The 24146-nt window shown below is 33.0% G+C and overlaps 1 protein-coding gene across 1 annotated transcript in view; it reads left to right on the plus strand.

Annotated features, from left to right (window-relative positions):
* LOC149808290 (uncharacterized) overlaps window positions 1-24146 on the plus strand; it is a 145644-nt gene that overhangs the window by 99426 nt on the left and 22072 nt on the right. The window contains exon 8 of the mRNA XM_089975662.1: window positions 19957-20101. Within this exon, the coding sequence (XP_089831788.1) occupies window positions 19957-20101 (145 nt within the window). The remainder of the gene's footprint in view (window positions 1-19956; window positions 20102-24146) is intronic.

Below are 24146 nucleotides of genomic sequence, written 5' to 3' on the forward strand. Positions count from 1 at the left end.
CCCAAAGCATAGAATGGTGCCACATGTACTGACTGTAAATGTGGTTTATTGCCCAAGGCATAGAATGTTGCCACATGTACTGACTGGAAATTTGGTTTATTGCCCAAGGCACAGAATAGTGCCACATGTACTGACTGTAAATTTGGTTTATTGCCCAAGGCATAGAATAGTGCCACATGTACTGACTGTAAATTTGGTTTATTTCCCAAGGCATAGAATGGTGCCACATGTACTGACAGCGAATTTTGTTTATAACCCAAGGCAGACAACAGTGCCATATGTACTGACTGTACATTTTGTTTATTGTCCAAGGCATGGAATAGTACCACATGTACTGACCATAAGTTTTGTTTATTATTTCAAGACATAGAATGGTGCCACATGTACTGACAGCGAGTTTTATTTATTGCCCAAAGTATAGAACAATGCAACATTTACTCGCTGTAAGTTTTGTTTATTGCCTAAGGCATGGAATAGTGCCACATCTACTGACCGCAAGTTTTGTTTATTGCCCAAGGCAAAGAATGGTGCCAACACTGGGGAGTCTTGGATTCACTGTTTATAAAAAATATATATGTAGGAGTAGAATCACTTCAGCATCATATGATGTAAATTATAACAATTAAATGTCCTGGATTTTGTTTTCTTCTTCAACAGATTAGGTCACAAATCCAAGATATCTCATGAACTTACGAGATCATCCTACAGGTTATAGTGAACAGTTTTATCAGCAGCACGTATTCAAATTTTGTTTGGATGATATTTATTTTTATACAGAAAAAAGTCATGGAAAACTTTAAAATATTTTGGGTTTGACAGGTCCATATTTGAATCCTTATGATTGTTGAGGTCCATATTTGAATCCTTATGATTGTTGAGGCCCATATTTGAATCCTTATGATTGTTGAGGTCCATATTTGAATCCTTATGATTGTTGATTATCTTGAGAATTTTCATATACACATAGTTACATGTCAGAGCCAATTGTAAAACAATGTAGACCCAGATCTGCTAGTTCATTATGCAATTGTTGATCTGTGTGTATGAAGAGTATATTTGGATCTGATGTATGAGTGAATATATATGGTACAGCTTTCTGTGCCTTCATTGATTAGTTAACAAAATTGACAGTAATGCAGAAAAGTTAAGCAAGCACAATTTTCTCAATACAATTGACTTTAGTTTATGGAGATCATTAAAATTACAATTGTTTTATGTGCCTTCTGTCAATCTTGTAGTTAGATAGATGGCACTAAAAGGGTTTATCTTGGGTTCGCTTGGTTTTGAGTAATTTGTAATGAAGCTGAAAGAGCTCTATGTTGAATATCAGTCCCATAATGTACATCTTTCATGTCGGACTTGAAAGCAGGCATAAAAAACTAAGAGTAATTTATTTAGTATAAAATGAAAATCCCCATCCAGTGTTTGTCTAGCTCTCCTTAGTGAATGTTGTTCACAGTAATTATTATGTGTGATTATTCATCCATATGTCTGTCTGTCTGTCTGTCCAGCCATGCCAATAGATTAAATTAAGGTTTGTTTTAAATTGGCAGTTTTTCAAGTACTGTTGGCTGCAGAGTTATTTGATATTTGTGCATATCTTAATATTAACAACAGGGATGGGAAGTGAAGTCATTACTTAAGGTAAACCCCATGTTTCCAGATCACATTATTTTGTGGGTCCATTTGCTTGTTGCTAATTGAACTACAGTTAATGACCGAAATAATTCTACATTTCAGAGATGAAATGTAAAGTTCTTTATTTTGCTGGGTTTAATTGTGACTTGTATATTCCAAAAGAATTATACATCACAAGATTGAGACATGTCGTATATTTTTGAAGAGATCTGGATGAATTATTATTTAGAAGAATTATGTGAAAGAAATACTTATAACTCCAGAAAATTGTTAAAAAATTTTAACATTTCTTAAGCAAACAGATCTTTTTTGGGTTGCAGGAGGAGGACTCGGATAAAGCTAATTTTTGCCAAATATTTTCTTATTCTTGAGAGTGAAGTTGAGTTGTAATGATTCATTTGTATATATCTATCTATCTGTCTATCTATCTATCTGTCTGTCTGTCTTTTGGAATATCTCATTTCATATTTACATTGTGAGCATGAGAAGTAGTAGTATAGTAGTAATTGAAGGTGACATTGCAATATATATCTGCATCATGTATTAGTACTTGAAGGTGACATGTTGCAGTATACATGTACATCATGTAGTAGTACTTGAAGGTGACATGTTGCAATATACATCTGCATCATGTATTAGTACTTGAAGGTGACATGTTGCAGTATACATGTACATCATGTAGTAGTACTTGAAGGTGACATGTTGCAATATACATCTGCATCATGTATTAGTACTTGAAGGTGACATGTTGCAGTATACATGTACATCATGTAGTAGTACTTGAAGGTGAAATGTTGCAGTATACATGTACATCATGTAGTAGTACTTGAAGGTGAAATGTTGCAATATACATGTACATCATGTAGTAGTACTTGAAGGTGAAATGTTGCAATATACATGTACATCATGTAGTAGTACTTGAAGGTGAAATGTTGCAATATATATGTACATCATGTAGTAGTACTTGAAGGTGAAATGTTGCAATATACATGTACATCATGTAGTAGTACTTGAAAGTGACATGTTGCAATATACATGTACATCATGTAGTAGTACGTGAAGGTGACATTGCAATATACATCTGCATCATGTATTAGTACTTGAAGGTGACATGTTGCAGTATACATGTACATCATGTAGTAGTACTTGAAGGTGAAATGTTGCAATATACATGTACATCATGTAGTAGTACTTGAAGGTGAAATGTTGCAATATACATGTACATCATGTAGTAGTACTTGAAAGTGACATGTTGCAATATCCATGTACATCATGTAGTAGTACATGAAGGTGACATTGCAATATACATGTACATGTAGTAGTACTTGAAAGTGACATATTGCAATATACATGTACATCTTATAGTAGTACTTGAAGGTGAAATGTTGCAATATATATGTACATCATGTAGTAGTACTTGAAAGTGACATGTTGCAATATACATGTACATGATGTAATAGTACTTGAAGGTGAAATGTTGCAATATACATCTACATCATGTAGTAGTACTTGAAGGTGACATTGCAATATACATGTACATCACGTAGTACTTGAAGGTGACATGTTGCAGTATATATGTACATCATGTAGTAGTTCTTGAAGGTGAAATGTTGCAATATACATGTACATCATGTAGTAGTACTTGAAAGTGACATGTTTCAATATGCATGTACATCATGTAGTAGTACGTGAAGGTGAATTGTTGCAATATACATGTACATCATGTAGTAGTACTTGAAAGTGACATGTTGCAATATACATGTACATCATGTAGTAGTACTTGAAGGTGACATGTTGCAATATACATGTACATCATGTAGTAGTACTTGAAGGTGACATGTTGCAGTATACATCATGCAGTAGCACTTGAAGGGGACATGTTGCAATATACATCATGTAGTACTACTTCAAGGTGACATGTTACGATATATATCATATAGTACTTCAAGGTGACATGTTGTGATATACATCATGTAGTAGTACTTCAGGGTGACATGTTGTGATATACCTCATGTATTAGTAGTACTTCAAGGTGATATGTTGTGATAAACATGTAGTAGCACTTGAAGGTGACATGTGATATTCATCATGTAGTTGTACTTCAGAGTGACATGCTGTGATTATACATCATGTAGTAGCACCTGAAGGTGACATGTTGTGATATACATCATCTAAAATTGAGAAAAGAAAGAAAATTGAATAACTTTACATCTCTTCAATAAAAAAATGAAAGATTATGTATTATAATCCATCAGCTAGATAGACATTGTTGTCTATCTTCAAGATAGACATTGTTGTCCATCTGCTAGACAGGCATTGTCCATTTGCTAGACAGGCATTATTATCCATCTGCTTGAGAAGCATTATTTCCATCTGCTTGACAGGCAGTATTGTCCATCTGCAGGACAGGCATTATTGTCCATCTGCTGGACAGGCATTATTGTCCATCTGCTAAACAAGCGTTATTGTCCATCTGCTGGACAAGCATTAATGTCCATCTGCTAGACAGGAATTATTGTCATTCTGCTGGACAGACATTATTGTCCATCTGCTAGACAGGCATTATTGTCCATCTGCTTGACAGGCAGTATTGTCCATCTGCAGGACAGGCATTATTGTCCATCTGCTAGACAAACATTATTGTCCATCTGCTAGACAGGAATTATTGTCATTCTGCTGGACAGACATTATAGTCCATCTGCTAGACAGGCATTATTGTCCATCTGCTAAACAAGCATTATTGTCCATCTGCTGGACAGGCATTATTGTCCTTCTGCTAGACAGGCATTATTGTCCATCTGCTAAACAGGCATTATTGTCCATCTGCTTAACAAGCATTATTGTCCATCTGCTAGACAGGCATTATTGTCCATCTGCTAAACAAGCATTATTGTCCATCTGCTAGACAAGCATTATTGTCCTTCTGCTAGACAAGCATTATTGTCCATCTGCTAGACAGGAATTATGACATTTGTTCCACTACTTAGCAAGAGAAACCACACATATCCATGACAAAGCATTATAATCATATTTTAGTCTGGTGTATTCTGTCAAAAATTTTTTTATTGCAATTTGACAACTGACCTGAAAAGCAAATTTTGATCCTTTATTGCTGTGTGATAACCAAAATGGTGGAGAAAATCTTAAATGTAAAATATCAAGGTTTTCAGGGCGGCACATAAGTACAAATGGATGGTCCTGTTAAACAAAACCATATGCAGAATCTGCAAAACAGTTGTGATGTATTCAGATATTACTAGTATCATTGCCACACACTTACAATGCCAACATGATCATGATATATTCAGGCATTACTAGTAGCATTGCCACACACTTAAAATGCCAACATGGTCATGATATCCTAAACTACTTGGATGATTGCATTGAAATTGTATACACACATTCATCCCTCTGTCTAATTAGTCCATAATGAAAATGGTACTACTTGGGTCTGAAAGATGGCCGACACAGCAGCCATCTCAAAAATCTTGATGTCCATATTCCTTCTGACTGGAAGCAAATCCACATGGCATTTTCACCAAAAGACTTCTTATGATGCCTCGTTGAACCTAATTGAAAATGGTGTTGATCTGAGGTCTACTATTTACATTTTTTTTCTTCATGTTTTATGATGCCTTGTTCTTCCTAAATAAAAATGGTGCAACGTGATGTTAGCTTTGAAATCTTGCTACTGAATAAACATTCATATCAAGATGGGGTTTTCACAAAAAGACTTATTACAATGCTTTGTTGATCTTACACTAAAGTGGTGCTGATCTGACATCTAATATATGGCCATCTTGAAGATCTTTGTTTTCGCTACTCATTCGTCCCTGGAGATTTTTGTAATTTTTGCCTGAAATGTGGGTAGGAAATTTATTTTGGGGGTTAATTCTGAATACATCCAAATGAATCTGCTTCCAAGAGTTTTTCGCTTAGTCTGATGCCTAGTTGTGCTAGAAATGTCATTTTTCATTGGCTATTTGGCTCATGCGTGTGCAGGAGGGAAAAAGTTGGAGGTTCTTTTTTTTTTGCTTATTGGATCCATCATTTTTGTCTCCTGGCCACTTCTTATTCCCAATACCAAACTTATCCTACTTTTTACAAAGGTTCACCTGTCTGTGTGCAGTTCAGACCAGTCTGCCTTGGAAATGAGAAATCATGTCTCAAAAAAATTCTCTGCATTTTGTAATGCAAGCAAAAATCCAGATTAATTGATGGAGCTACATCTGTTTACTTTTTTTAATACCACCCACTTTGGTGTATCTTAAATGAACTTGACACTACAGAGCTCGGAGGTAGGCAACAACCCCATTACACATACAGGTGGGATTGAGGCTGAATGAGTTGAAGGTAAAGTTATTTTGACATAGGGTTTTCATCAGAAGAGTTCTTGTGCTGTCTACTTGGTCCTCTCAGTATGGCCACCATGGTGTGTGGTATCTGGTTGGTCCAAAATGAAAATGACAGTATGACCACAATGGTGGCTATCTCGAAAATATTGTTATCTTTAACTCCTCCAAAATTGATAGCAATATCATCCTGGGGTTTTCGTTAATAGACTTCCTATGATAACTGTTTGTCTGAAATGAAAATGGTGCCAATTGTATATGCAGTATTGCTGCCATGACAGCTCAGCTGAATTTTGTTGTCATTGCTCCCCATGAAAGAATGGCCATGACTTGCGGTTTTCATCAAAAGTACTTCTAATGATCTCTACTTTGTCCTAAATGGAAAGATGCCAATCATGCCTACAGTATGTACACCACAGCAGTTAATCTGCAAAGTTGTGTTATCAGAGAATAATATAAGAGATGTTTCCCTCACCCAGCTATTAAAAGGGAAAAAAATGCTTTATCTTGAATTCCTGAAGATTCTTTTAACCCAGTAGAGCATCAGCACCTTCAAGGGACTCTTGTTCATTTTATATTTTTAGAACTAAACTTTTAATCAGGACAAATTAGGCAGAATTATACTAACATACCATTAAACACTGTACATACATATGAATAGTGGTTGGATTCCCCTTCTACCCTTGGTGTGATAAAGCCTCCTCTCCCTGCTTGTTCACCTTTTGGCCCTTGGAACATCATCACCGATTTTCTTACTTGATCTTGCACAGAGCACCTGTTCATTGGGGCCCCCAGGGTTTTCATCTTGGACCCCTGTTGTTATCAGCATTTTATATCTGTGTATCCAGCCAGATCTTCAGCATATTAAATATGTTCAGGAAGTGGAATGGTATCTGCTTAAAGTGAATGGTTTATGATGGCTCCATTGTCTGGGGTTGTCTGCAGCTTTATGGGCCTTAGACACTTTGTAGATCAAAAATATCAGATTTGCAATAATAAACTAGTTTATTAAATTAGTGTGACAAATATTACCTTGGATAACATCAAATTTGGAAATGAGAATTGCCTTGAGTTTGACCCCAAGTTAGTCTTGATTTTTGGAAAATATCAGCTGTTAATTCATACATTTATAGGGAAATTAAATGTTTGGTTATTTTTATAGTGGAAGTGATTTTGTAACAGATTTTAACAATAACTAAAAGTGAGCTGACAAAACTTCTTAATCAAACTTTTAAATATGTAACATTTTACACAATATACAAAAAAATGTATATACCTACATGTAACAAATTACAAACATTTTACACAGTATACAAAAAATGTATAGAGAAATGTATATATATCTACATGTAACAGAATTTGGTTTCCCATCAAGGTTAGGATGTATTTCAATGTAACCAAAATGTGAAATTTTAGGTTTCTTCTTTATAATTTAATAATGTGATTAAGAATATTGTAATAATGTATATTTGTTATATGTAAGTAATGTACATTTGATGTATTTATAATTAACACACATTTTTTAAAATAAATTGTATAAAACATCAAACTATATAAGTTTATATATTTAAGTACATCCTCACAGCTATAGTAAATGCACAGAATGTTTATATTAATAAAGGTTGTACTATTAAGACCAAATTCTTTTTAGTCCTTGTGTATTTTGCCAGGCTGTTATTAGCCATCAGCCATAATACACTCCCAAATCAAACTATTTTGTTGCTTTTATGAGCAAGGATGATAAATGTATTTGTTAAAATTTTATAAAATCAAATGCAAAACGATTCATTCTTATCAGTTTAACAGAATGTAATATATAGATGATACAGCTAGACCTGTCACTTTATCAGTCTGACTTGTTTTAAATTTAGGGGGTGGCATGGAAATAAATATTATTTTTGAAACTTTCTAAGACTTTTTTATAAATATATGAGTATAATTATAAATATACAGGTATAATTTGTAAGGTACATGGTAATATATTGTACTTATTTATTTGAGACAAATCTTAAATTTCAACACTTGTTTTATTTAAGAGAGATCAGTTTAAAAATTCAACACTTTTTTTATTTGAGAGGGTTCATTTTAAAACTTCAACACTTGTTTAATTTAAGAGAGATTAGGCTAAAATTCAACATTTATTTTAGTTGAGACAGATGAATCTAAAATTCAAGAACTTTAAAGCTTTGAAAAGACAGTTGCAGCAGCTTTTAGCTTTTTCAGTTTGAGTTTTATCGCAAGTCTTGTATATTTGAATTTAAAGACTTCCTATTCAGCAATAGACTGAAGCTTTTAAATTTCACTTTCTCACGTGACCCTCAGCTTTTAATTTAAAAACTAACTTTTGGCACATTTTTTAATAAAAGCGAGTCTCAGTACAGCCATAAATTGGGTAAGTTTGCTTTATATTTTTCACATAGAAGACAGTGAAATCTAGCAGATTTTTTAACCTTATTTTTGTTATCTCAGTGAGCTGTCTCAGTTTAACTGTCTTAGTTGGCTTTTTCAGTGGTGGTGTCCACATGCTAGGAACTACTTTTATGAAGGGAAGCAACCCTTGTTATCTTCTGCTGTGCCTTACAGGCTTGTTTTAAAATCAAACAAGCACCAGAGCTTTAACAAATTTATATGTTGTCTGGTTTTACACATCACTGGCCATAAAATCCAAACTCTCAACAACTACAACAAATTTTCAGTACCAAACAGCAATGTGTCATGACAAACCTGCTTTCCTCGAATCTTGCCAAATACCCCCTACAGCCTTAGTATCAAGCACAAACATGCAGTCAGAAATGAAAAATACTCCACTTATAAAATCAGAGTGAATTATTTTTCTGTCCACACTTTAATCCTGCACTGAAAATATCAGTTTCCCATGAAAGTATCAAGCAGAAAGCTCCACACTTGGTTATCAGTTGAGTACTGTGTTGGGAGGGTTTGTCATGGGAAAGGGGCATAATTTTTGCAATCAATATCAATTACAAAATCTGCATGTCACAAACAGTTTCACCTCTTCCAGAGAAAATGATAATTATAAATGATAGTGACACAGATCTCTAATTATCCATGAATAATGCGACACATGTTCAGTTATTCTACATTTTACTATTTGTTAGCACTGTGTATCGGTCAAAGTTAAAAGTTTTTCTTGTACAAAAATTATTTATTTTATTGTTATTTTAACATGACAACCATCAATGAAGTATGATAGTAACTCATTACTATCAAATGTTTTATTTCATTATTTTCTCACACATAGAACATGTGTACTTCAAATAGACAGGTCATGCCACAGCCCCATTTACATATTCATGTTAATGCACTGTTTACAAAATAACAGCACATAGACCTCTCTCTGCAATACTTACATGAAATTTATAACTCTAGTTGGATTCTAATGAGATTATTTAGATTTTCATAAAACATTACCAGACCAAATGACCAACAGAATAATATAAAGAAATAATAGTACCTGAAAAATACTGTAGGTGTTGAAAATACTAAAATGTATTGCAAAAATGAAGGGTTCATGGTCACAGAGTTACATTATTTGTCTCCACTTTCAGCAGAGTACGAAGACAGTGTAACCCTCCGACTTGGATTTCCTTGTCTCAGTACAAACCCAACATATTTTCTATTACATGACCCATGTGTTGCCTTTCCCTATGCATGTATTTTTAATGGGGAGTGTTCTTTTAGCCAGATATCTGTAAAGGGTAACAAACTGTGTCCTAAATAGATCAGTTGTACAACAAGATTTTTTACAGTGGGTCCTCACTGTAGAGGCTAAAATAATGTAATTACTTAGTATGTTTCTATACGGTGAGTCCTCAATATGGAGGCTAAAAATAATGTAATTATTTGAAAATATCCGTATGGTGGGTCCTCACTATGGAAGCTAAAAATGTGATTACATAGTAGGTTTCTATGTAATGGGCCCTCACTATAAAAGCTACAAACTGTAATTAAATTGTATGTTTCTGTACCTTGGGTCCTCACTATGGAAGCTAAAAAATATAATGTGATTACATAGTAGGTTTCTATACAATGGGTCCTCACCATACTACAAACATTATAATTGTATTGTAAGTTTTTTCTGACCACTGAAGTTTTTGTCCCTGTCAGTGGCTATGTGGTACAAGTTTTCTTGTTTTGCCTGAAAATGATTGTTGGACAAGTCGACACATTTAGAATTCAAGGGTTAATGACAGCGGATTACAGGGCAAAACAGCTGCATTGCCTGTTATTGAGGTGCAGAACTGGTATGTGGGGCACACACACAGATGCTGTGGTAACTCACTCAGATAAGTATTTCTGGACATGCACACTCAGGCTGTGGTAAGTCCCTCTAATAAGCCATTTATCAGATTTGAGTGGTATATCTGTGGCTGTGCTTGGCTGGAACAGTTGGTTATGGATAGTCATTAGAATATGCATTCCTTCAAGCTGATATTCAGGTAGGACTTGTTTTTATACACAAAAGGCTTAGAAAGTTTAAACTTTAGAAGTAGATGATATAGGTGTTATACCCTAAGAAAATGAAGTAATTACCTTGCCAAAATGAGTTGAAAATTGTATGTATAATTACTTCAGCAACATGAATCATGTATTGGATTATGGGTTCATATCTTGTGAAGTAATTACTTTTGTATAATGAATTGAATATTGGATTATGGAGTGATACCTTGTGATATAATTACTGTGGTAAAATGAATTGAGTATTGGATATATGGGGTGATACCTTGTGCTGTTGAACTAACATCATTTTTCTTAGCAAAACAAATCTATGATGATACAGATAATTCTTTCTTTGTGCTGATATAATGAATTGGTCACATTCAGTGTTTAACCACTTAATCATTTTCAACTTCATTTATCAGTTTTGCGTATAAAAAAATCCATATATACATTGTTATGAAATGGCTCTTTCATTTTGAGGTGCTTACTAGGTTTTTTTAAAACTTACTTTTTATGAAAACTATGAGAATTCCAGGAAATGTTTTTTTCTTCTTCAAATTGCCCTCAAAATTTTGTTTAGAATTACAGTGTATTTGATTTAGTAATTACAGTGTATTTGATTTAGTACTTAGTGTATTTGATTTAGTAATTACAGTGTATTTGATGGAGTAATTACAGTGTATTTGATTTAGTAATTACAGTGTATCTGATTTAGTAATTGCAGTGTATTTTATTTAGCAATTAGTGTATTTGATTTAGTAATTACAGTGTATTTGATTTAGTAATTAGTGTATTTGATTTAGTTGTTGTTGTTGTTGTTGTGGGGTTTAACGCCATTTTACAGCACACGATAGGCTATACATGGCGGCCAGTATTAATGATGGAGGAAGAACTGGGAAAACCCCGGAAAGAACCACCGACCCACGAGAAGCTACTGGCAAGCTTTCTCACATACCCACATTGGCTGAATCCAAGACTCGAACCCACGCAGACAGAGGTGAGATGGCAGTGATCCATATCGGAGAGTGCTTTAGACCACTCGGCCACTCGGGGACCCATTTGATTTAGTAATTACAGTGTATTTGACTTAGTAATTATAGTGTATTTGATGGAGTAATTACAGTGTATTTGATTTAGTAATTACAGTCTATTTGATTTAATAATTGCAGTGTATTTGATTTAGTAATTATTGTATTTGATTTATTTAGTAATTACAGTGTATTTGCAAATGGATTATGTATAATTTTTCAAATAAACTATCAAAGAATGGCTGATGATCAATTTTAGAAAATATAAGCCCTTTCCAGTCAGTGTCATCCTAAGAAAAGCAAGGCAAGTATTTGAATACATTGGACAAATAAGACATTGTGTGGTACATTTTAAGTACATCAAACTTAAAGGGTACATTGTAAGTACATTAACATTATAGAGCACATTTTAAGTACATTAACATTTTAAAAAATACATTAACAAAAATAAACTGTCAAAGAATGGATGATGATCAATTTTAGAAAATATAAGACAATTCCAATTAGTGTCATCGTAAGAAAAGCAAGGCAAGTACTTGAATACCTAGGGCAAAGAAAATAGGACTTAGTATAGCTTAGGTACATTAACATTGTATGGTAAATTTTAAGTACATTAACATTGTATGGCACATTTTAAGTACATTAACATTATATGGTACATTTTAAGTACATTAACATTGTATGGTACATTTTAAGTACATTAACATTACAGAGTACATTTTAAGTACATTAACATTACAGAGTACATTTTAAGTACATTAACATTGTATGGCACATTTTAAGTAGATTAACATTATATGGTACATTTTAAGTACATTAACATTACAGAGTACATTTTAAGTACATTAACATTGTATGGCACATTTTAAGTACATTAACATTATATGGTACATTTTAAGTACATTAACATTACAGAGTACATTTTAAGTACATTAACATTGTATGGCACATTTTAAGTACATTAACATTGTATGGTACATTTTAAGTACATTTACATTACAGAGTACATTTTAAGTACATTAACATCACAGAGTACATTTTAAGTACTTTAACATTGTATGGCACATTTTAAGTACATTAACATTACAGAGTACATTTTAAGTACATTAACATCACAGAGTACATTTTAAGTACATTAACATTGTATGGCACATTTTAAGTAGATTAACATTGTATGGTACATTTTAAGTACATTAACATTACAGAGTACATTTTAAGTACATTAACATTGTATGGTACATTTTAAGTACATTAACATTACAGAGTACATTTTAAATACATTAACATTGTATGGCACATTTTAAGTACATTAACATTATATGGTACATTTTAAGTACATTAACATTGTATGGTACATTTTAGTACATTAACATCATGTGGCACATTTTAAGTACATTAACATTATATGGCACATTTTAAGTACATTAACATTATAAGGTACATTTTAAGTACATTAACATTATATGGTACATTTTAAGCACATTAACAATATATGGTACATTTTTAGTACATTAACATTGTATGGTACATTTTAAGTACACTAACAATATATGGCACATTTTAAGCACATTAACATTATATGGTACATTTTAAGTACATTAGCAATATATGGTACATTTTAAGCACATTAACATTACAGAGTACATTTTAAGTACATTAACATTATAGGATACATTGTTTCTAGTACTCTATATAATCATAAGCCAGATCCATCTGCAAAACACATGGATCCTGATCTGTTGTCACATAATTTGCTGGTATCTTTGTTATTTGTTCTACCAATTACTAGTAACAAACTGCATGGATCCAAATGTATCAGCGCATTATTTAATGGCAGATCAGAGTCTATGCAGCCTGCAGTAGGATCTGACTTGTATGTGAGTATATACTACATATACCTTTGTTGGACATTACAGTTCTTTGTGAGGTTGGATGTTACAGTTCTTTGTAAGTTTTGACATTAAGTTCTTTGTAAGTTTGGGGGGGGGGGCCCGAGTGGCCGAGTGGTCTAAAGCGCTCTCCTTTACGGATCACTGCCATCTCACCTCTGTCTGCGTAGGTTCGAGTCTCGGATTCGGCTAATGTGGGTATGTGAGAAAGCTTGCCAGTAGCTTCTCGTGGGTCGGTGGTTCTTTCCGGGGTTTTCCCGGGTTCTTCCTCCACCATTAATACTGGCCGCCATGTATAGCCTATCGTGTGCTGAAAAATGGCGTTAAACCCTACAGCAACAACTTTGTAAGTTAGGACATAATAGTTCTTTGCAAGTTTGGACATTACAGTTCTTTGTAAGTTAGGACATTACAGTTCTTTGTAAGTTTGGACATTACAGTTCTTTGTAAGTTAGGACATTACAGTTCTTTGTAAGTTTGGACATTACAGTTCTTTGTAAGTTTGGACATCATAGTTCTTTGTAAGTTTGGACATTATAGTTCTTTGTAAGTTTGGACATTACAGTTCTTTGTAAGTTTGGACATTACAGTTCTTTGTAAGTTTGGACATTATAGTTCTTTGTTAGTTTGGACATTACAGTTCTTTGTAAGTTAGGACATCATAGTTCTTTGTAAGTTTGGACATTACAGTTTTTTTTAAGTTTGGACATTACAGTTCTTTGTAAGTTTGGACATTATAGTTCTTTGTAAGTTAGGACATTACAGTTCCTTGCAAGTTTGGACATTATAGTTTTTTGTAAGTTTGTCATTATAGTTCTTTGTAAGTTAGGATATTACAGTTCTTTGTAAGTTTGGACATTACAGTTCTTTGTAAGTTAGGACATCATAGTTCTTTGCAAGTTTGGACATCATAGTTCTTTATAAGTTTGGACATTACAGTTCTTTGTAAGTTTGGACATTACAGTTCTTTGTAAGTTTGGACATTACAGTTCTTTGTAAGTTTGGACATCATAGTTCTTTGCAAGTTTGGACATCATAGTTCTTTGTAAGTTTGGACATCATAGTTCTTTGCAAGTTTGGACATCATAGTTCTTTGTAAGTTTGGACATTATAGTTCTCTGTAAGTTTGGACATTACAGTTTTTGTAAGTTTGGACATTACAGTTCTTTGTAAGTTTGGACATCATAGTTCTTTGCAAGTTTGGACATCATAGTTCTTTGTAAGTTTGGACATTACAGTTCTTTTTAAGTTTGGACATTACAGTTCTTTGTAAGTTTGGACATTACAGATCTTTGTAATTGACATTATAGTTCTTTGTAAGTTTGGACATTATAGTTCTTTGTAAGTTTGGACATTATAGTTCTTTGTTAGTTTGGACATTACAGTTCTTTGTAAGTTTTGACATTACAGTTCTTTGTAAGTTTTGACATTACAGTTCTTTGTAAGTTTTGACATTACAGTTCTTTGTAAGTTTGGACATTACAGTTCTTTGTTAGTTTGGACATTACAGTTCTTTGTAAGTTTTGACATTACAGTTCTTTGTAAGTTTGGACATTACAGTTCTTTGTTAGTTTGGACATTACAGTTCTTTGTAAGTTTTGACATTACAGTTCTTTGTAAGTTTGGACATTACAGTTCTTTGTTAGTTTGGACATTACAGTTCTTTGTAAGTTTGGACATTAGAGTTCTTTGTTAGTTTGGACATTACAGTTCTTTGTAAGTTTGAACATTACAGTTCTTTGTTAGTTTGGACATTACAGTTCTTTGTAAGTTTTGACATTACAGTTCTTTGTAAGTTTTGACATTACAGTTCTTTATAAGTTTGGACATTATAGTTCTCTGTAAGTTTGGACATTACAGTTCTTTGTAAGTTTTGACGTTACAGTTCTTTGTAAGTTTGAACATTACAGTTCTTTGTAAGTTTGAACATTACAGTTCTTTGTAAGTTTGGACATTATAGTTCTTTGTTAGTTTGGACATTACAGTTCTTTGTAAGTTTTGACATTACAGTTCTATGTAAGTTTGGACATTATAGTTCTTTGTAAGTTAGGACATTACAGTTCTTTGTAAGTTTGGACATTACAGTTCTTTGTAAGTTTGGACATTACAGTTCTTTGTAAGTTTGGACATTACAGTTCTTTGTAAGTTTGGACATTACAGTTCTTTGTAAGTTTGGACATTATAGTTCTTTGTAAGTTTGGACATTACAGTTCTTTGTAAATATGGACATTATAGTTCTTTGTAAATGCAGCAAGTCATAGACATTGTGTGTGTATGTGTAATTTTGATTTTTAACATAGCTTTAAGACAAATTCAGTCATATCACTAGGATTTCTGCAGAGTGACAGTTTATAGTAATGTCTAGCACTGCGGCATCATGCCACAGACATGTAGCATGATGTCCCACCCAGTCACATTATCCTGATACCAGGCAGACCAGTCCTAACACTAACCTCTTAATGCTGAGCGCCAAATGAGGCAGCTGTTAGTACCATTTTTGTAAATCTTTGGTATGAATCAGCTGGGGATCAAACCTATGACCTCCTGCATCCAAGTTGGACGCTCTAACCACTAGGCCACCAGAGCAGTCATAGGCATTGTGTTGTGAGTGTGTATTTGTGAGAAAGAGAGACAGACAGACAGACAGAGAGAGAGACAGAGATGAGTAATTGGCTGTTGATTTATAACATTTCAAACATTTACTATATCCAGTTTTGCAATTCACAACTTTCACGACGATATATGTTCATGAATTTACCAAAGCAACTTAATTATCAAAAATATTGTTGACTTAAAAACCAAGACTGGTGTACAAGATAACATGCATGTAATTGGCCATTAGAAGTTAATTATGAAAGTATAGCTTTTAATTAAAGTACAAATGCTTGATGGCTTTGAGTTCAAGTAAAAAAGCTTAATGGCTTTTTAAAAACCTTACAAAAGCTTAATGGCTTTTAGTTAAAGTATGAAAGATTGATGGCTTTTAGTTCAAGTACAAAAGCTTGATGGCATTTAGTTCAAGTGTAAAAGCTTGATGGCTTTAAGTTCAAGTAAAAAAAAAACTTGATGGCTTTTAGTTCAAGTACAAAAGCTTGATGGCTTTTAGTTAAGGTACAAAATCTTGATGGCTTTTAGTTCAAGTATAAAAGCTTGATGGCTTTTAGTTCAAGTACAGAAGCTTGATGGCTTTTAGTTCAAGTACAAAAGCTTAATGGCTTTTAGTTCTAGTACAGAAGCTTGATGGCTTTTAGTTCTAGTACAGAAGCTTGATGGCTTTTAGTTCAAGTATAAAATCTTGATGGCTTTTAGTTCAAGTACAGAAGCCTGATGGTTTTCAGTTCAAGTATAAAAGCTTGATGGCTTTTAGTTCAAGTATAAAAGCTTGATGGCTTTGAGTTCCATGTACAAAAGCTTGATGGCTTTTAGTTCAAGTACAAAAGCTTGATGGTTTTTAGTTCAAGTACAAAAGCTTGATGGCTTTTAGTTCAAGTACAAAAGCTTGATGGTTTTCGGTTCAAGTACAAAAGCTTAATGGCTTTTAGTTAAAGTACAAAAGTTTAATGGCTTTTAGTTCAAGTACAAAAGCTTGATGGTTTTCAATTCAAGTACAAAAGTTTGATGACTTTTAGTTCAAGTACAAAAGCTTAATGGCTTTTAGTTCAAGTATAAAATCTTGATGGCTTTTAGTTCATGTACAAAAGCTTGATGGTTTTCAGTTCAAGTATAAAAGCTTGATGGCTTTTAGTTAAAGTACAAAAGCTTAATGGCTTTTAGTTCTGGTACAGAAGCTTGATGGCGTTTAGTTCAAGTACAAAAGCTTGATGGCTTTTAGTTCAAGTACAAAAGCTTGATGGCTTTTAGTTCAAGTACAAAAGCTTGATGGCTTTTAGTTCAAGTACAGAAACTTGATGGTTTTTAGTTCAAGTATGGCTTTTAAAGAGTCTGATTTACAGTGGCTGGATCTCATTAGATAAATTAAGGCAGGGATAAACTATTATGCAAGTATAGCTTTTAGTTCAAATACACAAGCTTGATGGGCTTTTGTTCAAGTACAAAAGCTTGATGGCTTTTAGTTCAAGTATGAAAGCTTGATGGCTTTTAGTTCAAGTATGGCTTTTAAAGAGTCTGATTTACAGTGGCTGGATCTCATTAGATAAACTAAGGCAGGGATGAACTATTTCCTATTTTATAGCTAGATGTTGTTTAGTGGGGTGAGGATGCATTCTACAGCATAACAACATGTTTGAAACTTGTATAATGGCAAGGAAAGTAAACTACCTTATCCAAAGACATCTTATGATAGCTGATCCAGGTGATCCCTTGGGAATTTAGATCACTCCCTTCTGGTTGTGAGTCAAGTGCCTAAACTACTTTGAACCTTTCTAGATTATAAAATGGCGCAGGAAGTGTGTGATTGCAATCATTTTGTTTCCAGGGAGGAGTTAGCTTTGTAACGACCTGCATATGTATGCACATGTCAACAGCTGTATATCTGTAATGTGTAGGATGCCAAGAGAAGTGGGAGTGTATACTGGATTTCAAAGAAGGAAGGGAAAGGGAGGGGAGAAGGCTTAGAATGCTTTGAAATGCACTTGATTTCAATGAATAAAATAGGGCAAATCAACCACATGTTGGCCGGATGTTTAAATCCTACAGGCTATATGTAATTATGTATATTTAGGGTATGTGTGGAAATTTCAGTTGTTTTCATTCATATTTAGCAATGATGTTTCATCAGCTGTGGAAAAGATGTACTAATATTTGTAATTTCTCATATTGTAATAATAAAATAAAATACTATTTATTCATCAGCATGGGTTGGCTAATGTGAAATTTCATTCTAAGTTACATACTTACTGTACTGGCTTACAAGTCAGATCCAACTGCAAACAACACTTTGCCTGATCTGCAATCAAGTGATGTGCCATTTAATCAGAGTCTTTGTTGTTTGTTCTACTGATTACTCCTAGCATACTGCACAGACCTTGAAATGCTGGTGCATTATGCAATGGCAGATCTAGGTCTGTGCAGTTTGTAGTTGGACTTGATTTGTAAGTATGTGCTATTTCAATAATGGATTTATTTCATTGTGGCAGATTTGAAGTGAATAATTAGTGCATAATTTACTCCTGTTTAGAAACAGGCATGTCTGATAGTACATGGCCTTCACTAACTGTCCAGTTATCCCAGAGTGCCCCATGTACATGATGTAACTATCAATCCCTTAGCTTATTTGTTGTTGTTGGCACCATCTTTGTATACTCCAGCTGACCAGCTGCCAGATTATCAGTTGCTGTAGGTCACAGCAGACTGACCACAGACCTTCAAAGTGTAAACATATGGTGATTATATATAAATACTTCTGATATTCATTTATATATTACATGTTGGATATACATGTAAGTTTTAGTAATTCATTTATATATTACATGTTAGATATACATGTATGTATTAATAATTCATTTATATATTACATGTTGGATACATGTATGTATTAATAATTCATTTATATATTACATGTTAGATATACATGTATGTATTAGTAATTCATTTATATATTACATGTTGGATATACATGTATGTATTAATAATTCATTTATATATTACCCGTTGGATATACATGTATGTATTAGTAATTCATTTATATATTACATGTTGGATATACATGTATGTATTAATAATTCATTTATATATTACATGTTGGATATACATGTATGTATTAATAATTCATTTATATATTACCCGTTGGATATACATGTATGTATTAGTAATTCATTTATATATTACATGTTGGATATACATGTATGTATTAATAATTCATTTGTATATTACATGTTGGATATACATGTATGTATTAATAATTCATTTATATATTACATGTTGGATATACATGTATGTATTAATAATTCATTTATTTATTACCCGTTGGATATACATGTATGTATTAGTAATTCATTGATATATTACCCATTGGATATACATGTATGTATTAATAATTCATTTATATATTACATGTTGGATATGCATGTATGTATTAGTATTTAGAGGTATTCAGGATCTGTATTTTCTGTTTTAGGTCTGTACCATCTTTTTTATGCCAGTTGCTATTTTTATGATTGATGATTTGCATATTTAAGATGCACCTTTGACAAATTTGTTTTTCGCTGTCATGACCAGTATTAATATTGATCTCTGCATTTATTGCACTTTCTATCACCCATGTATAATGAAGGTCAGCATAGACTAATGCTCATTCATGCATATGCACTGTAGATCTTTGCGGACTAATGCTCACCCATGCATATGCAATCTAGATCATTGTAGACTAATGCCTTATAGAGAAAGTAAAAAGTAATGTAGATTTTTTTTCTGTTTTCAGTTTTCATGTCTATAGGTTGGAATAGTTATTTGCATGTAGACAAACTTACATTACATTACTCATCTTTGATGGATACCATCATCCATCTTAAAGACAAGTCAAATAGTATTTAATGGTAATGTTTTAGATGTATCTTCTTAACATAGTATTTCTTAACATAATCACTATTCACACAAGAATATCTCAGTCTGAAGAATTATGTCTTTTCACAGTTGCAGGTGGCCGAAGTCGACTCCATCTAATTGACCTTGGTAGTTCTTCGAAATCAAAGGATCCTAACAACGTCTCCTTGAGTTTGTCTGCTCTTGGAAATGTTGTTATGGCCCTCTTGAATGGACAACGGCATGTGCCTCACAGGTAATTTAACTTAAATAATTTTTAAAAATTAATTATGTTAATTCTTGTCATCTCATTTTTATTAGCAGATGGTGAAACTATAATGTCACTTTGAGCCAGCAACAATGTTAACAACATTTTTCTTTAAGTTTTGGGAAAGTCTTTTATTGTTACTGCATAGAATGATTAACAAGTCTAGGAAAGTCTTCTACTGTTACTGCATAGAATGATTAACAAGTCTGGGAAAGTCTTTCACTGTTACTGCATAGAATGATTAACAAGTCTGGGAAAGTCTTTTACTGTTACTGCATAGAATGATTAACAAGTCTGGGAAAGTCTTTTACTGTTACTTCATAGAATGATTAACAAGTCTTGGAAAGTCTTCTACTGTTACTTCATAGTATTTGCTACTGTTACTTCACAGAATGCTTAACAAGTCTGGGAAAGTCTTCTGCTGTTATTTCATAGTATGTTCTACTGTTGATTATCAGGTTTTGGGAAAATCTTCTGCTATTACTTCAGAGCAATTTCTGTTGTTCTCAGCATTCATAACAAGTTTTGGGACTGTCTTTTAGGTCTGCCAATGGGTACCCACCCATTGATAATAACCTGGGTAAAATGAGCCATCCGGTAACCTTTTACCATATGCAAGTTTTCAGCAGTTGCATGTGGTCCCATAAGCCCAATGGCTTGTAAAGGCAGCACTCACTTTGTTTTTCAAATTGATAATCCTTTTAATCTAGACATGAATTGAATAACTGTACTTGTTTAGTGACAAGTAGAATTATGCCTCTTCCAGTAAATGTTTGACCTTAATCCCATAGCTTCTGTTCCCTTGTGACGACCCTTTGATTGAACCACAAGTGTGATACTTGCTCCATGGAAGTAACAGGTTGGTTATTTGACTCTGCTACACAATTGATACATGTTCAGTTGCAACCTTCAATAGATTTCAGAAACTGTATGATCAAAGTGTTACCTGCATATGAGAGTGAGGCCATGGAAGGGGAGTCGAGCAATATTTAGCAACTGCACTACAACAGTTTCCTTGACAATAATGGAGGATTTCAGAATTTTATCAGAAAATAAGGATGAATTTTTGGACTTTATAACAGATGACATTATCTTATTCATGTTTTATTTCTTTTATCTCTGTTTCATTACCTGTTTGTTCATTTTATTTACTTACTTTGATACAAATAAATACAAAATGAGCAGTTCAGTTATTTATACTTCAACCACCAAAAAAATACACTTTTCCTTTGAACAGGTAACCTGGTAACCAATCATTAAGATCAACAGGTACCCAGTAGATGGTAATAAAAATTTTGACAGCCATACAGTCTACTACTGTTACTTCACAGAATGCAAAATTAGTTTGGGAAAGTCTTCTACTGTTACTTCACTGAATGCTTAAGTTTTGGAACTGTTGCTTTATAGAATGTTACTATACAATATTATTAACACGTTTTGGGATAGTCTTCTCTTTTTATTTGACAGCCTTTTTGACAAATCTTCTACTGTTACTAAATAGCTTGTTCTACTGTTACTTCACAGCATGCTTAAGAAGTTTTGGAACGGTCTTCTACTGTTATGTCACAACATGCTTAACAAGTGAGACATATTGTCTATAAGAACATTAGACTGCTCCAGTGGCCTAGTTGTTAGAGCATCCACCTAGGATGTGGAAGGTCATGGGTTCAAACCCCGGCTGAGTCATACCAAAGACTTACAAAAATGGTACTAACAGCTGCCTCACTTGGCGCTCAGCATTAAGAGGTTAGTGTTAGAACTGGTCAGCCTGGTGTCAGAATAATGTGACTAGGTCATCATGCTACATGTCTGCGGCATGATGCCCCAGTGCTTGACATCACTATAAACTGTCACACTGCAGACATCGTAGCAGTATGACTGAACAATTGTTAAAGCTATGTTAAAAATCCAAATCACACACACACTTTAAGAACATTATTATTGTATTATATTTGATTCATTATGGTTGAATAGACATTGCTCAAGATACAGTTCTGAATAATAAAGTCTGTTTGATAAACAGTACATGAAGACACCATTTCAAGGAGTTCTAATATTTGTTCACCAGTCAATCCCCATTAATGAGATAATTGTCTCTCTCTACTAGCTAAACATTCTACAAGGTTTTTAAAGTAAGATGTTTGCAATTTAAGCCACATTGATCCAGAGTTGACAAAATGTCAATAAGGAAAGACACCTTCTGAATTGCTTAGGTGCTACAGTAAAGTTTTGAAAGAACTTGTCAATGTATGAATTTTCATTATAGAATGCATTACTAGTTCTTTATTATTCCAATAGTCATGTAAACACCTTTTCATTATGTAATCTGAGACTTTGGACAGTTTGCTGATCATACATAAAGTAATATTCACATATCTGGATCTGTCCTGTCAGACATATCTGGATCAGTCCTGTCAGAATAGTACATCTCTATTTGCATAAATTTGCAGATTCAGCCTTATCTTCACTCAGACTGTGCAAATTGATGAAGCAAGATGAATTTTCAAATCAATATACAGTCAGAGTTTCAAGTGAACCAGCCTAACATAAATATTCCGTAATAATATAGATCATTGCATGTTTCTGGTTCTGTGCACAGTTATAATGAAATTTTGTCACTTGGTCCATTATAAATCAACCACTCATTACTACTCGACACAAATGAAGCAAAATTGGGCTGAAATTGATGTCCTATACATGTTGATCAGTTACACTGGATAATGTTCATTTTCCTTGTCAATTTCCATTTAGAAGTGTCTGCAGACAGACCAGATCACAATGGCATAGAAAATTCTTGTAAAGGAGATGTCTAAATTTAAGAATTCCAAGGCATGTCCGATTTGAAAAGAGGACATGTCAGTATTGACAGATGGTTTGCTTGCATTTATTCTGTTATTTTTAAAAAAGGCATTTTATTGTTATTCAGGTTTGATGCCATGTATAATGATTTCAACTGAAAACAACCTTTTTCTGGTATTTGTAAAGTATCCAGCCATACACTATTCCACTTTAGCCAACTTGAGCTTCTGACTGTATATCACTGTGTTTAACAAGAAGAATTATTAACTATTTGTATACTTTTGATACATAAATATGCAATGTACACACATAAAGACAACATTTAGCCAAAGAAATAATCTGTTTTAGCATGGTACGCTTCAAAAGGACCTTTGAACTAACACTTCATTAAATCAGTTAAAAGTAGAAAATAATGAATACAGAAATGTTTTAAATACAGCTAATTTTAAATATGGGAATGCAAATAAGGGAGGAGAAAGGTTCCCTGTTCAGTGGCAAACCATTGCCTATAACTGTATGGTAAAATAGATTCATAGCTACTTGGATCAAGTAAAATAATTAAATATCAATTTTCAAAGTATTATGAAATTAGTAGTAAGGTATGCAGTATGTTAGTGGATTAAAGTTATCACAGATATATTTTTTCCTGACATAAATATAATACAATTACAATTACAATGTATGTTAGTGGATTAAAGTTATTACAGATATATTTTTTCCTGACATAAATATAATACAGTTACAATTACAATGTATGTTAGTGGATTAAAGTTATCACAGATATATTTTTTCCTGACATAAATATAATACAATTACAATTACAATGTATGTTGGTGGATTAAAGTTATCACAGATATATTTTTTCCTGACATAAATATAATACAATTACAATTACAATGTATGTTAGTGGATTAAAGTTATCACAGATATATGTTTTCCTGACATAAATATATTACAATTACAATTACTATGTATGTTAGTTAATTAAAATTATCACAGATATATATTTTCCTGACATAAATATAATACAATTACAATGTAAATGTCTTCAGGACACTTCATTATTTCAGTGAAATTTATATTTGGTTTCATAATTGCTTTTATATAAGTACAAAATGCTGACTTATAGAATTAAATTGTATGCATCATCTCATTTACGTAAATAAAGAAGTGAGTTAGAAAAAATAACTTCAGTTATGTAAACGTATTTCATCTGTTAAAAAATTAAAGTGAT

Source organism: Sinohyriopsis cumingii, chromosome 1, assembly GCF_028554795.1.
Source record: "Sinohyriopsis cumingii isolate HCF-2022 chromosome 1, ASM2855479v2, whole genome shotgun sequence".
NCBI lineage: Eukaryota > Metazoa > Mollusca > Bivalvia > Unionida > Unionidae > Sinohyriopsis > Sinohyriopsis cumingii.